Source organism: Malaclemys terrapin, chromosome 21 (genome assembly GCF_027887155.1).
Source record: "Malaclemys terrapin pileata isolate rMalTer1 chromosome 21, rMalTer1.hap1, whole genome shotgun sequence".
Classification (NCBI taxonomy): domain Eukaryota; kingdom Metazoa; phylum Chordata; order Testudines; family Emydidae; genus Malaclemys; species Malaclemys terrapin.
In genome coordinates, this window is record NC_071525.1 from 13577628 (window position 1) to 13591938 (window position 14311).

The 14311-nt window shown below is 59.4% G+C and overlaps 2 protein-coding genes and 1 long non-coding RNA gene across 4 annotated transcripts; 1 reads left to right on the forward strand and 2 right to left on the reverse strand.

Annotated features, from left to right (window-relative positions):
• Positions 1-598: 598 nt before the first annotated feature.
• LOC128827146 (uncharacterized) lies at positions 599-1727 on the reverse strand. The gene is made up of 2 exons (XR_008442939.1): positions 1643-1727; positions 599-1055 (listed from the first exon to the last, which is right to left on the reverse strand). It is a non-coding gene; the product is annotated as an uncharacterized LOC128827146 (long non-coding RNA).
• LIN37 (lin-37 DREAM MuvB core complex component) lies at positions 1645-10114 on the forward strand. Its single transcript, XM_054010904.1, has 10 exons — positions 1645-1725; positions 2816-2870; positions 6493-6568; positions 6954-7004; positions 7396-7425; positions 8080-8165; positions 8410-8576; positions 8886-9032; positions 9480-9553; positions 9699-10114. The coding sequence occupies exons 1-10, from the start codon at positions 1645-1647 to the stop codon at positions 9778-9780; spliced, it is 849 nt and encodes a 282-aa protein (XP_053866879.1). The 3' UTR covers positions 9781-10114.
• A 1005-nt stretch (positions 10115-11119) lies between these two features.
• HSPB6 (heat shock protein family B (small) member 6) lies at positions 11120-13734 on the reverse strand. Of its 2 annotated transcripts, none has more exons than XM_054010905.1 (3): positions 13489-13734; positions 11662-11784; positions 11120-11584 (listed from the first exon to the last, which is right to left on the reverse strand). In XM_054010905.1, the coding sequence occupies exons 1-3, from the start codon at positions 13690-13692 to the stop codon at positions 11387-11389; spliced, it is 525 nt and encodes a 174-aa protein (XP_053866880.1). In that variant the 5' UTR covers positions 13693-13734; the 3' UTR covers positions 11120-11386. The 2 variants fall into 2 exon arrangements, with proteins under 2 accessions (XP_053866880.1, XP_053866882.1); XM_054010907.1 differs by having other exon boundaries at positions 13599-13684.
• Positions 13735-14311: the final 577 nt, after the last annotated feature.

A 14311-nucleotide genomic window follows, 5' to 3' on the forward strand; every position in this document is an offset into this window, starting at 1 on the left:
TGGAGATTTAGTCCTGCCTGGAATATCATGCCAGCTGGAGGCTTCTGCCTCAGGCTGCTCTCCCAGTTGGCAGCACCGCGCGGTCGCACCTACCCCAACCTACCCCTTGCTCCCATGGCTCATGAAGCCTGGACAGTAGTAAGGAGCAGTTCAACTATATGCTGAGTAAGTGCATAATGCTGGTAGAATGTGCCTTTGGACTTTTGAAAGCTCGCTGGCACAGTTTACTCACTTGGTTAGACCTCAGCGAAACCAATATTCCCATCGTTATTACTGCTTGCTGTGTGCTCCACAATATCTGTGAGAGTAAGGGGGAGATGTTTATGGCGGGGTGGAAGGTTGAGGCAAATCGCCTGGCCGCTGATTACACGCAGCCAGACACCAGGGCGGTTAGAAGAGCGCAGCAGGGCGCGCTGTGCATCAGAGAAGCTTTGAAAACCAGTTTCATGACATGACAGGCCAGGCTATGGTGTGAAAGTTCTGTTTGTTTCTCCTTGATGAAAACCCGCCCCCTTGGTTCACTCTACTTCCCTGTAAGCCAACCGCCCTCCGCTCCCCTCCCCCCCTTTGATCTCCGCTTGCAGAGGCAATAAAGTCATTGTTGTTTCAAATTCATGCATTCTTTATTAATTCGTCACACAAATGGGGGGATAACTGCCAAGGTAGCCCGGGAGGGGTGGGGGAGGAGGGAAGCACAGGGGTGGGGTAGTTGTAGGGGCACCCCCTAGAATGGCATGCCGCTCACCATAGAAGCAGCATGTCTGGGGCTCTGACCTGGAGTGGCTGTTTGCCTCTCTTGTTCTTTGGTAGGCTTCACGTGGCACTACTGCGGGTTCCTGTTATAACCTCTGTCCTTCATGCCCTTGGAGATTTTTTTCAAATTTCGTCTTTTGGAACAGAGTTCGGATAGCACGGATTCATCTCCCCATACAGAGATCAGATCCAGTACCTCCCGTTCGGTCCATGCTGGAGCTCTTTTGCGATTCTGGGACTGCATGGTCACCTGTGCTGATGAGCTCTGCTTGGTCACCTGTGCTGATCACCTCGCTGATCACCTGTGCTGGCCAAACAGGAAATGAAATTAAAAAGTTCGTGGGGCTTTTCCTGACGACCTGGCAGGCATCGGAGTTGAGAGTGCCGTCCAGAGTGGTCACAATGGAGCACTCTGGGATAGCTCCCGGAGGCCAATACTATCAAATTGCATCCACACTATCCCAAATTCGACCCAGCATGGTCGATTTCAGCGCTAATCCCCTCGTCGGGGAGGAGTACCGAAATCGATTTTAAGAGCCCTTTAAGTCGACAAAAATGGCTTTGTCGTGTGGATGGGTGCAGGGTTAAATCGATCTAATGCTGCTAAATTCGACCTAAATTCTTAGTGTAGACTAGGGCTAAGGAGCCACAAGTACTCCTGTTCTTTTTACATCTCCTATGACTCATAGCGCCCTTTAACTACAGCTCCCGTGGTGCTCCGCGTCCAGTTCGACCTGTTCAAAATGACTGCCCGGCGCTCTAGCGCTACCCTTCCCAGCAGGCAACACGCCGGTCCGCAGACACGACGCGGACTACAGCACCCAGGGTGCCTTGCCAGCTAGGCTGGGCGGCAATTGGGGCTTGGGCGCTGATTGGCGGCGATACTCACCAATGGGAGGGTTGCAGACGGCTGGGCCCCTGGTCGCGCTCGGGCGGTTCCGAGTAGCTGCTGCTGGTGTCGGCTGGAGGGAGGTGAGAGAGGTGTATGGGATGTGGTGACGGTGTAGCTAGGAGGAGGGTAGAGCTATGTGGGGGGAAGCGGCCGGGCGTATGGGGACGTGGGATGGGTGGGGTTGGAGCTATGGGGGGGAGTTCGGGGGGTATAGGGGGTGCGGAGGTGTATGGAATGTGGGAGTGTTGCCGGTAGGAGGGGGTGGAGATGTGTGGGGTAGCTTGGAGGGGTGGGGAGGAAGTGTAAGGGGTGTATGGGGAACGTGGGATGGGTGGGGTTGGAGATGGGGGGGTGCTATGGAGGGAGAGTTCGGGGGTGGGGAAAGTGGGCTGGGTGGGGCTGGAGATCAGGGTGGAGCTATGTGGGGGGCCGAGTGGGGGTGGGGAAGTGAGATATGTGTGGGGTAGCTCGGAGGGGTGTGTGGGGGGAAGCGTGGAGGTTGATGGGGAATGTGGGGTGGGTAGGTTGGGGTAGAACTATGCGTGGGGAGAGTTGGGGCTGTGGAAATGGAAGGAATGTAGAGGATGGGGTGGGTCTGTGGGATACGTGGGGGTAGGGTTGAGAGGTATATGGTGGGGGGGTGAAGATACCTGTGGGGGAGAGTATGGGGTGTGTGGTGGTGATACCGGGGCTGGGCCTGGCCCATAGGAGAGTGGGGTAGGTGCAGTGGGGGGGTGTATGGTACTGGGCTCTTGCTTGGTCTGTACTGGTGTGTACGGGGTTGTGGGGTTGTGTGTGCGTGGTGGGCTGGGCCTGGTCTGCATTGGGTGGGGGATGCAGGCCTGTGGCAGTAGGTTGGCAGGGTAGTGGGGGGGCTGCGCTCCAGTTCTCTTTACAAGCTGGTTGGTGACTTATTTTGGACTCCTGAGGGCCAATAGAGCTGGTGGTGGTTGTTGTTGTTGAAAAATCTGGCAACCTGATTCAGCATGGAAAGGGTCAGGACTCCTGGGTTCTATTTCCCTCCACCCCATCCCCCTTCTGAGCCAGGATAGAACTCAGGAGTTCTGACTCCCAATGCCCCCTGTCTGTAACCCACCAGACCCCATCCTGCTCTCCATGGCTGTGTCCCCATAGCACATTCTCTGACCCCCGGTGTCTCTCTCTCTGCAGGGTTCCCGGCCCCAGGTCACCATGCTACCTACGAAGGTGGAATTCGAGAAGCAGGGTAGGTTCCGTAACTCTGTGGATCTGCCTGAAGAACCCTGGTGGTACCAGATGGCAGGGTGGGCACCCCCAGACACCTAGTCTGGGATTCCAGCTGCCCCCCAGCCAGGCACTGAAAGACTTTCCCACCCCCACAGCTGCTCTGTGCCCAGCGGCTGATCCATTCTAAGGAGGCCACAGAACCTACACCCCCAGGGGGAGGGTGGTCATGGGGGAAGTTGGGGTTACATGCCTGTCTCTGCATGGGCTCTATCCACCCTGGGCATGTTGTGATCCTCAAAATACTTTGGTGAGTGGAGGGTCCCAGTCGCTTGCCATCCAGGATCTTTGGGGCGCAGACCCAGGCATCCACAGCCATTCAAAGGGACAAGTTTTGTGACAGTCTGGTCAGGGTTCAGGGTGCAGTCCAGCCCAGTGAGGGGTTGTCTCCACTTGCCCTGTAGCCTGGGGTGCCTTCCAGTGCTTTGGCTACGAGCATCCAGCAGCAATCTACCAGCATGCAGGTCACACCTTGAGTGTGTGCTAGACAGCCCTGGACCAGCAGCCTGTCTGCAGCCCCACCAGCAAGCTGACCCTAATGTGTTCCAAGTCCCGAATTTCCCCCAGAGTATGCTCTGCCACGTCCAGCCCTCTTCTAGCCAGTTCAGAGAAGTAATGTGGTTCCTTTGCTCCTCGAAAGACACCCACCCATCACAGCTTATTAACCTCACCGGGGTGAATGCACCCGCCATTTAAACACCGCGTGAGTTGGCTTGTAGTAAGAATAAGACCCATTTATGAACAATAGGACATAAGTGATGCTAAGTAAAAACAATCAAGTTAGAAAGGGGTACAGGTAAAACACAAGTGAAAACATATGTCTAAAACAATCTATCAAGGTGGTGGTCAAGATGGTCTGTCTGCCCGCTTGCTCTTCCCAGCCTCAATCAGGTCACAAAACACAACACGCTGGCTTCCTTGGTCCTTTTAGGTGCAAGAACTTTACCTAAGCAGATTTCTCACCTGTATTCAGTTCAAGCCCCCTGTGGTGGAAAGACCTGTTTTTCTTAGCTTGCAAGAGCTCTGATCTCTTGTGTCTAGTGACGGGTGCCAGAGGTGGCTTCTGTCCTTGCCTTATTCCTTCAGAGAACTTATTCTAAGCAGCAGGTTGTTTGTTTCCCATGGGCTTCCCATCCCCTGTATGGTCTGTGTAAATGGGCCTGTCTGTTGGTTGTGATCACACCTTGCTTAATCTCCTGGAAGGCAGGGAGCTGCCTGGCTGGAGTGAGCTGTTTCTCCCTGTGTGTGGACACAGGCTGTAAAACATAACCTCACTAAGTGTCAGTATTTCCCCCGTAGCACTAAAACAGACATCTCCTCAGGATATTCATCACCAAGCGTGTCATTAGCTTTCAGAAAAGACCTCACTTGATACCCTCTGATAATACGTAATATCGTATGCAGCCTGTTGAGTCAATTGCTTATCATTGAGGTTCAGCGCCTGTGGGGTGCGCCCCCCCCCCATCTTTATAGCACAATCAACCTTTGCAATGTTTGCTTTGGACAGTAGAACCCTGACCCAGCTTCTCTGGGCATGTGGGTTCAGTGACATTGTAGTTGCACTCGCAGATGTGTGTAGAAAGCCAGACAACGTTGTGTGGTCGAAGGCAGGTCGAGGGCTGAAAAGGGACAGAAAATCTTGGCTGAGAAGCCTGTTTTGGCTAGTCCAGACTTGAGCTGTGCACAGACACCTCACTTGCTGGGTTAGGGGCTGCACTAATGCAATCAGGGGACAGTAATAACCCCCCCCCACACACACACACACACACCTGCTTTCTGAAGCAAGAATCTGACACCCGCTGAACAGAATGATTCTGTCATAGAAAGAGAATGCCGGGCCGGAGCGTGGGCAGTGCAACAGAAATTCTGGGGCCTAACCGATCACTCTGCATTAGCATGATGGCTCCAGTCCCAAACCGCTCTGATGGAGCGTGACGCTCCAAGGATATGAGATGGAAATTGTACATAGAAAGGGAACAGATCCTGGTTCAGGAAACAGGGCCTTTGGCTTCAGCCAGCGGGTAACCCTCCTGCAGCGTTGTAAGGGGGGCAGGGGACCTGAAGCATGCCTGGATTCACACCCTTTGTACAAAATATGCCTTGGGAAGTGCCAACGGAAAGCTCGTGACTCACTGGGTATTAATATCATCGTGCAGTGTGGCTGCAGGCAACTGGTGCAAAGTTATGGATAGAAACTGAAATGATAATTGGCAAGTGGTTGCCAGCCGAGCAGGAGCTACCCCACTGTAGCCAGAAGGGTGAGTTTTCCACTCCTGCAGTACTCTGAAAGACCGTGAGAATGTCATGTAAACAGGCCCACCACACTCACAAAGGGGGGAGGCAAATGGCACACTACCATGGTGAGGGGGGAGGGAGATAGCCAAGCACATGTCTCGTGCATTTGGTTACACCAGCAGAGGCAGGATTAAATGATTTCCATCTTGGCAGACAACTCCAGCGGGGTGGTAGTGGGACAGACCCCACGGTGCCATCTCACAGCTGAAATAGGCTTTTGTCCTTGACATTTCTGAGGGGTCAGGTGATCTGGCTGGCCCCTAAGACGACAAAGTATCTAGCCGCCTTTGACTTTGGGGGATTGATCCAGCCCTTGGGGTTCAGTCAGCCAGTTTGGTGGAGACATGGGGAGGTTTTTACCTTCCACCACGTCTGCCTTGTTAAGTTTCAGTCACTAGACCCTTTCTCTTGTAACTGTTCCTGCCACTTGAACTCATTGCAAAGCTCTCTTTGGAATTACATGAACGTTATTTATGTTGAATCTTGACCCATCCCGGGCTGTGTTTGAACTCAGCTGTTGGGGAACTTCAGTTCAAGTAACAAACAGTGGGCTATTGACTCTGTAAAGAAGCAGCAGACCCAAACCTCCCTCTGATTGTCCCAGGACAGGGCTGGACATCTCAGAACATACAGTTTGGGGAGATTCCGGGCTGGATACTGCATGGACTCACCTGACCCATTGGTAACCAAGGCTGGGTATCACAGGTCGGCTCCTGGAGCAGAAGTGTTGGATGAGGGCTGCCCAATACCTGGCCATAGAGCGCATGCTTGGTCCTGACCGGGGGCATCCCAGGCAGGCAGCTACAGTAGCAAGGTGTTGTGAGACGTTGCGGTAAGGGAAGACACAACTCTTCCCCCCTCTGGATTGCCCCCCACAACGTGACAGATTCTGTTTTGCCTCCCTGTGTTCAGGTTTCTTCAATTCCTGTCCCAAAGCAGTCTTTGGACCTCCTGTGTTCTGTCCTGGCTTGGGGAGGGGAGTGGGGTTTAGTGGCAAGGGGGGGAGGGCTTGGAGTCAGGACTCCTGGGTTCTATTCTAACCTTACAAGAGCCCCAAGAGACAAGGTGCTAACCCCTTTGCTCTGGCCAGTTGTAGCTTGTGTGTTTAGCTCTTTCCTAGCTGCCCCGCCCCAGAGATGGCTGCATTCCAGCGCCGTGCAAACCATCCCTGTGCGTGGAGCCCTTTGGGATGTGCAGAGCCTGGAGGGGCTGGCCATGTGGGAAGGCGCAGGCTCCTCTCCTACCATCGCGCTCAGGGCTCCATGTGTCTGTTATACTTCCCACCGCAGATCTGGAGACGACCAACGCCCGGAGCCGCCTTGATGCTGTGCTGCAGTGTCTGCTGGAGAAAAGCGATGTGGACCGGTGGGTGGAGACGCACGCAGATTGGTGGGGGTGTGAGAGCATAGGCTGGGAGTTGAGCTTTGAACAGAGCTGGGGGCATATGGGGTCTTTCACCTCTAGGGGTCACCAGTTCTAATCCACCGCAACGACAGGAGTCTAACGGACTGCCTTGGGGCAGCTGGGAAAGGGACACGGGGCCTTTCCCTTTTAGGGGGACCCCTGGGCGGGGGACTGGCTGGCTCAGGGGTGGGGGGAATGGCAATGGGGCCTTCCCCTCTTGGGAGTGCTGGGTCCCTCCAGCCCCACGGCAGTGGGTCAGCTGGCTCAGGGGCTGGGCCCCCAGGGTCGCATGCCATTGGGAACAGGATTGGGCTGGCTCTGATTTGGACTGACACGCTCCTTGCAGGGAGCAGATGGACGAGGACGCCGGGAAGACATCCAGCGACCCACTCAGCAAGTAAGGAGCCTCCGGCCAGGAGCTGTTGGGGGGGCTGGGTGGGGGGAGCCTTTTTCTTGGGGCCACTTGAGAAAGCAAGTCAGAGCTTGGAGGGCCCGTAACGTTCCAGCGCTGAGCTGTGGGGGTGTCTGGATTGTCCCCTTCATGCAGCGCTATGTTACCCCAGCCAGGTTCAGCTTCCCCTCCCCTCCCCTCCCCCCCTCAGCTGGGCAGATTCTACCCCACTGACCTCCACCCTGCTCCTCAGACCCCGTTCCTCCTCCCGGGTCAGGGGTGTGGGCAGGATTGGAGCAGGGGGCACCATGTCTAACAGCTGGGGCCTGCTGCCCCTGAGAAGGGTGGGGGGCCTTGCACCTCGGGCCTCACCTCCCCTCTCCTCTTGTCTTTGCAGGGACTCCTCCCCCTCCACGGCTGGGAAGAGGTGGGTACCTCCAGCGGCATGGTGCCTCACTGTGCGCCATAGGGCTGCCAGGCCCAGACACCACCCTGACGGGAGACGGACGAGCAGATGGGGGCCTGGGGTCTAGTGGGTTAGAGCAGGGGGGCTGGGAACCAGGATGCCTGGGTTCTCTCTCAGCTGTGGGCAGGGAGTGGGGTCTGGTGGGTTGGGAGGGAGGCAGAGTCAGGAGTCCTGGGTTCTCTCCCTCTTTAGCCATTTGACCTGATGCAGTCTCTTTGCAATCAGCACCTCAATTCTGTCTGTGAAGTGGAGGTGACACCCCCAGCTCTTGGAAGGGCATTATGAGGCTGAAGTTGTTTGTTGTTAAAGGGCTTAGAGATTCTCAGGCAATAGTCACTGTGTGGCTGTTCCCCAGCTGCCCCACCCCAGAGCTGGCTGCATTTCAGCACTGGGTGAGCCTTTTGTGGGGTGTGGGGGTGGCAGGACGGTGCTGGGATGGGGATATCTGTGTGGGGAAGGGCTGGGTCCTCTCTCATTATCATGCCCAAGGCTCCATATGTCTGGGCCCCCATTTGGCCCTATGGCGGGGAGTCCCTTCTATGGCCTGGCCTCTGTCCCTGGAGGTGTCGGGGCTTGGCCATCCACCATTGATCTGCCCCCCCCACCCCCCGGCAGGCCCTCAGCACGGTTCTCCCATCACCGGCGCAAGAAGAGGAAAGAGACAGATGATGGATTGACTGAGAGTGGCCAGCAGAGACAGAGTAAGTGGGGGTGGGGCATGGGGCCTTCCCCTCTAGGAGGTGCTGGCTCCTATTTCGCCCCAGGGCAGGGGAGTGGCTGGTTCGGGGGAGGGGGGGGACTGGAACACAGCTGGGTTGCGGGGGCAGGGAATGGGGCAGGGGCCATACGCCGCCCCCTCCTCCAGGGGGTGCAGGCTCAGATCCTGGGCGGTGGGCTGGCTAGAGGGGGTTCCCATCTGACGGTTTTGCTGTCCTGACCCCCCAGACACCTACATCATCAAGCTGTTTGACCGGAGTGTGGACCTGGCGCAGTTTGCAGAGAGCACCCCACTGTACCCCATCTGCCGGGCCTGGATGAGGAACAGTCCTGCCGTACGCGAGAGGGAGCGCTCGCCCAGCCCACCGCTGCCCGCCCTGCCTGAGGATGAGGAGGTGGGGGATGTGGGGGGAGGGGCTGTGTGGGGTCCCATCCCCCCCATGGGGCATGGGCTGTGTGGGGTGTCCCCTACCCCCGCTCTGTGTTCCCAGGGGGCTGAGGGGCAGGAATGGGGGAGGGGCTGTGTGGGGGTTTTCCATCCCTTGCCGTGACCTGCTCTGCGTTCCCAGGGGGATGGAGGAGGGGCTGTGTGGGGTCCCCCCACCGCTTGATGTGACCTGCTCTGCATTCCCAGGGGGCTGGGATGGGGGAGGGGATGTGTGGGGTTTTCCCACCCCTTGCTGTGACCTGCTCTGCGTTCCCAGGGGGCTGAGGGGCTGAACGGGAAGAGCCAGAATGTGTACAAGCTGCCCCCGCCGTGTGCTGGCCTGGAGAATGCAAGCGGGGAGTCTGTGAGCACCAGGATACCCTCCCCACTGCCGCCTGAGGATGGGGAGTCGCTCCCTGATACGGTGAGGAAGGGGCCCCAGGCGGCTATGTCCACCCCCTGCCCTGCCCAGGGCCTCATGCCAGCTGAGCTTTGGCCTTTCCCTCCCCCATCTGCAGGGGGTGCTGCAGCCCCCCTCAATCTGCCCCCCCCATCCACCATGCTGCTCTCACAGCCTAGACTGCTGCCCCGCCACTCTCCATGGGTTCCGTGGGGCCCCCGATACTGGGTCCCAGCCTTGCAGGCTGCCTGCCTCCTATCTCCCACCTGGTTCTCTCTACCCCCGCCCCGACACTCTTTCTACCCGCTTCTCCTGGGGCCCACCCCCCAACTACCCATCTCCCCCCACACACTATGTGCCAACCATGATACTGCCCCTCCCCCCCGGGGTGTCCACCTCCTGCAGGCTTCTCTCCCAGGTCGTCCCCCCCCCCCCCCCCCCGACCTGACATGTTCTCTCTCCATCCCGTAGACCCCTGATGCACGGCCCTCAATGTCTTCTCTCATCTATAAGAACATGGAGCGCTGGAAGAAGATCCGCCAGCGGTGGGTGTGCCAGAGGGGTGGGGGGTGGAGGGAGGGTGTTCTTCCCCCGGGTGGAGTGTGGGTTGGGGGTGCTTCAGCCTCGGGGAGGGAATTTGAGGGGGGGAGGGTTCTTGACCCTCCTGCCCCATCTCTGCTCCCCTCACAGGTGGAAGGAGGCATCACACCGGAACCAGCTGCGCTACACTGAGAGCATGAAGATCCTCAAGGAGATGTATGAGCGGCAGTGATGGACCCCACACCCTGCCCAGGCCCCCCTCTGGGGGTGGGGCTGTGCTGAGGCCCAGCCACTGGGAGTGGAGCCACTTGGGTGCCCCGCCTCTGGGGGGGGGGCATTCCTAATAGAAAATAGCCTCATACCCTGGGCTTGGTGCTGGGGAGAGTGGTCTAGCTCGGGGCTGCCCCTCACACCCCCCCTTCTGTCCCCTGGCTGGGCTCTGTGTGGGGTAGGGCTGCCCCCTAGTGGAGTCAGCGGCTAGTGCATGTAAGGGGACCTAGTCTCCCATCCCACCATCTCTCTTCTCCCTCCCCCTTCCAACATAGCCAATAAATGGAGTCCCTGGCGCCTGCCTCACCTGTGTCATAGGGGGACAACACCCCGGAGTAGCCCAGGGCGAAGCCCCCTTTGGGGGGAATTCACAGCTGGAGGCAATGCAGCAGGGGCAGGGAGATGGGATGGCTGAGAAGTGGGGTCCTGCCTCACTACTGTGGGTAAAGGGGCTCAGGTGGGGCCAGACCCCTGTAAACCCCACCTGAGCTGTTGCACAAAGGGTTAATCAGCCTTGAGTGTCCTCCTCCCTTCAAGAACAGAGGGGTGTGGCTCAGTGATGTCATGCTGCTGCACTGGTGCAAAGGGGCGGAGCAGGGCATTTGCATTGACCATACCCTGGTGGCCTGGCAAGCCAGTGTCTGGCAGCTTGTCCAGCATGGGTGCTGGGGTGGGTGTCAGGGTGGGACAGGGCACCGGAGCTCTAGTGAGGGGGTGCAGTGTGTGTGGGGCCTGGGGGGAGCATGGGGTGAGAGAGCGGAGTGGGGGGTGTTACTGTAATCCATGCCCCTGTGAGTATGGTTACGTCTGTATTTCTTGCAGCGCCCCCACCCCACATATGCAGCCATAGGTACACCCACATATGGCCTAGGGCCACCCTGGCTATCTTTCTCAGCCCTAGGCAAGAGGTGCGCCCTAAGAGTGCCAGAAAACAGGCGCATCTCACAGCTCCAAACCCCTGTTATGCTCTGACATACAACTCCAAACTGCTGCCTGCCATGCACAGCCCTGGGCAACAGGCGCATTCTGCTGTATAATCTTAAACAGGTGCACCCTGACACATCCTCTCTGCTACCCACTACCTGCCCCCACTGCCAAACAACCCCAGCAAGGTTCATCCTGACCACCACTCCTGTCCTCCAACAGGTACAGATCAACCACTGCACACAATTCCTACCATGCACCCCTGTGACTTATCACCACCGCTCCCTGCCCTCCTCCCAGGCAGCACCCCTGGGTGAAATCCAATCCCATCCCACCCCCAGCAGTGCCCCTCAAACACAACCACAGGGAGGCACCGGTCCAGCAGGTGAGTGGAGTTTATTGGCCGAGCTCCCGGCTTCATACAGCACCAGCCGTAGATAAGAAAAGACCCTGCAAAGCAGGGGGGGGGCAGGAGCAAATCCCAGATCTCTGCTCCCCTGGGCCTGGAAAGGGAGCCCCTGAAATTCTGCTGTCCCAAAGGGCTGGGGGAGTGTGATGCCCACAGGGGTGGGGGTGTCCCTAATGGGGACAGGGGGACCCCCTGCCTCCTAAGGGGGGGGTAGAGGCGGATCCTTGCCCCCCCCCTATTTCCCGGTGACGGCGGGGCTCTGCTGGTGGGTGATGGGGACGGTGCGCTCCTGGGCCTTGCCCTCTGGTTTGGTGGGCGCTGTGATGGAGAGGATGCCGTCGGGCGAGAGGGACGAAGTGATGGTGGCGGGGTCCACACCCCGGGGCAGCCCATAGCGCCGGTGGAACTCACGGGAGATGTAGCCGTGCTCGTCCTGGGGGCAAGAGAGAAGGCATTAGTGTGGGGGGGAGGAGAGCTGGGGGGGACACCCTGGGCTGGGGGGGGCCATACCGGACGCTCCTCATGTTTGGCGTGCACCTCCACGTAATCACCCACCACCTTCACGCTCAGCTCCTCAGGCGAGAAATGCTTCACGTCCAGCAGCACCGAGAACCGATCCTTGTCCAGCGTCATCTGCAGGGGCAGACCAGCGGGTGAGGGCACTGCCAGGACTAAACTCACTGGGGCTGGGCACTGTCAGAGGGAAGCTCACAGGCCAGGGCTGGGCACTGACCAGGGGGAACTTGCAGCGCTGTGGGTTGGGACTGCACACTACTGGAGGGAAGCTTGCAAGTCCTGGTCTGGGCACTGCCGGAGGAAAGCTCGCAGCACCTAGGGCTGGATACTGCAGCGGGGGTGGGGGCTGGGGCTGAGCACTGTCGGGGAAGCTCCCAGAGCTGGGGAGGGGGAGATGCTCCCAGGGCTGGGCACTGCTGGAGGGAAGCTTGCAGCGCCTGGGGATGGACACTGCAGGGGCTGGCCAGCTCGCAGCCCGGGGGAGGGGGGAGACACTCGTAGGGCTGGGGGCCAGAGCTGGGCACTGCCGAAGGGAAGCTTGCAGTGCCTAGGGCTGGGCACTGTCAGGGGGAAGCTCACAGTGCTGGGGCCAGGCATGGGCACTACTGGGGGAAGCTTGTAGTGCTGGAGTTCCAGCCCTCCAGCTGAGCGCTGCCCCTGCCTGGCCCTGCAGATGCTGGTGCGGTGAGGGATGCAGAGCTTGGGGGAAGATGGAATAACAGGGTCCAGAATTGGGGGGGAGAGATAGCTGCTCCCCCCCCATACCCCTGGCCGGCAGCCCGAGCAGCTGGCAGCAGGTGCTGCACGGCACAGGAATGTTACCATAATAGGGCAGCCTCTGCTTCTGCCCTGTCACCCCTCTCCTGCTCGCTGGGGCTCCAAGGGGTGGGAGGCACCTGCACCCCAATATGCCTGTGTACAGCAGCACCCCCACACTCCCCCTGCTCCCACCACAGCCCTGGGGGAGCTCGTACCCCTGGCTGGGGCACTGGGGTGAGGCTCTGGTATTTGGAGTATGGGCCTGGCAGGTAAGAATTTGGGGGTGCAGAGTGGATGCAGGTCATGCATGGATCTGGGGGTACAGTGAGCACATGAAACACCTGAATTTGGGGTTGCAGAGAGCAGAGGCTAGCCCTGGATTTAGGGGTGCGGGGGGGGCAGCAGGGAATGGGGATGCAGGGAGGGACAGAAGGGGTGTGGATTATAGGATGCAGCAAGGGGACATGGCCAGAATTGGGGGTGCAGGGTGGAGGCTATAATGGAGTTAGGGGTGCAGAGAGAGTGGGGGACATTCATGGGTGGGTGAGGGCCCACGTGGCTCCGGGGGGCCAGCAGCAGGTGGGGTTGGTGCGGCTGCACAGGAAGGGTGGAGACCACGCACAGAGGTGAGGCCAGGGGGTGAGGCAAGGGGGATCAGGAATGTGGTGATGCAGAGATTTTGGGAGCAGTCAGTGGTGCAGAGATTGGGGGGTATAGGGATTGGGGAGAGTGAGGGTAAGGGGCAGGAGTATTGGGGTGCAGTGAGGGTGGGGCAAGGATTGGGGGAAGGGATTGGTGCAGCAAGGGAGTGTGGAGATTCAGTGGGCAGTGAGGGGGTGCAGGAATTTGGGGGCAGCGAGGGAGTGCAGGGCTTTGGGTGGGGGGTGCAGGGATTTGGGGTGCAGCGAGGGATGCAGGGATTGGGGCAGTGGAGGGGCAGTGAGGGAATGCAGTGATTTGGGGCAGTGGGAGGTGCAGGAGTTTGGGGGTGCAGGGAGCGGGGGCAGCAAGGGGAGCAGAGATAGGGGGCAATGAGGGGCGCCTGCCCCACCCCTGACCCACCTCGGAGAGGCCGGTGTCGGGCAGAGCCACGCCAGGGGGGCGGGCATAGAGGGGGCCGAGGCCGGCGGCAGGGCAGAGGGCCGCCAGGTCGCTCTCCAGCAGCCCCTCACCGAAGCGCTGGTCGAAGAGGCGGTTGGCGAGGAAGGGGCCGAAGCCGGGGCCCAGGGGCCGGCGCAGCCACGGGTGCTGGATGGTGACGTCCATGGCAGCTGGGTCGGGGCGTCCGTCTGCACTCGCCCTGCGTCAGGGCCTTATATCCCACGGGCGTGGAAGGCGCTAGAAGCCTGGGCGAGGAGAGATGGTTGGGCATCGAGCCAAGGGGAGGGCCGGGCTGCCTGCCAGGCCTGCGGGGCCAGGCAGGACCGGCACAGACAGACAGACAGATCTGCACTGATGCGGACAGACACACAGGGTGGGCAACGCCCCCCATCCCCAGCCGCCTGTCACCAGAGACAGGCCGAGTCTGGGGCAGGTCGCAGGCCTGGGGGAGGAGTGGGGAGTCCCTCCTGGCCAGGGGTCTGGGAAGCTGTGAGCGCAGACAGACAGCTCTGCCCCTTCAGCTGGGGGAATGGACAGACAGACATCCCCATGGTTCAGCCCCTCCAGCAGGGACGGACAGACAGACAGACATGCCCCTCCCGCCCCCCCCCCCAGAGCTCAGCCCCTCCAGCTGGGGGACGGACACCCCCCCCGTGTATGTGTGTCTGTCCGAGCCCTATTCTGTGCACCCCCACCCCCATGAGAGCCTCTCGGGGAGGCTGGCTGCCACACACAACAGACTGTGCCCCTCACCCCTGACCCCCACCCCACCAGGACCTGGCTT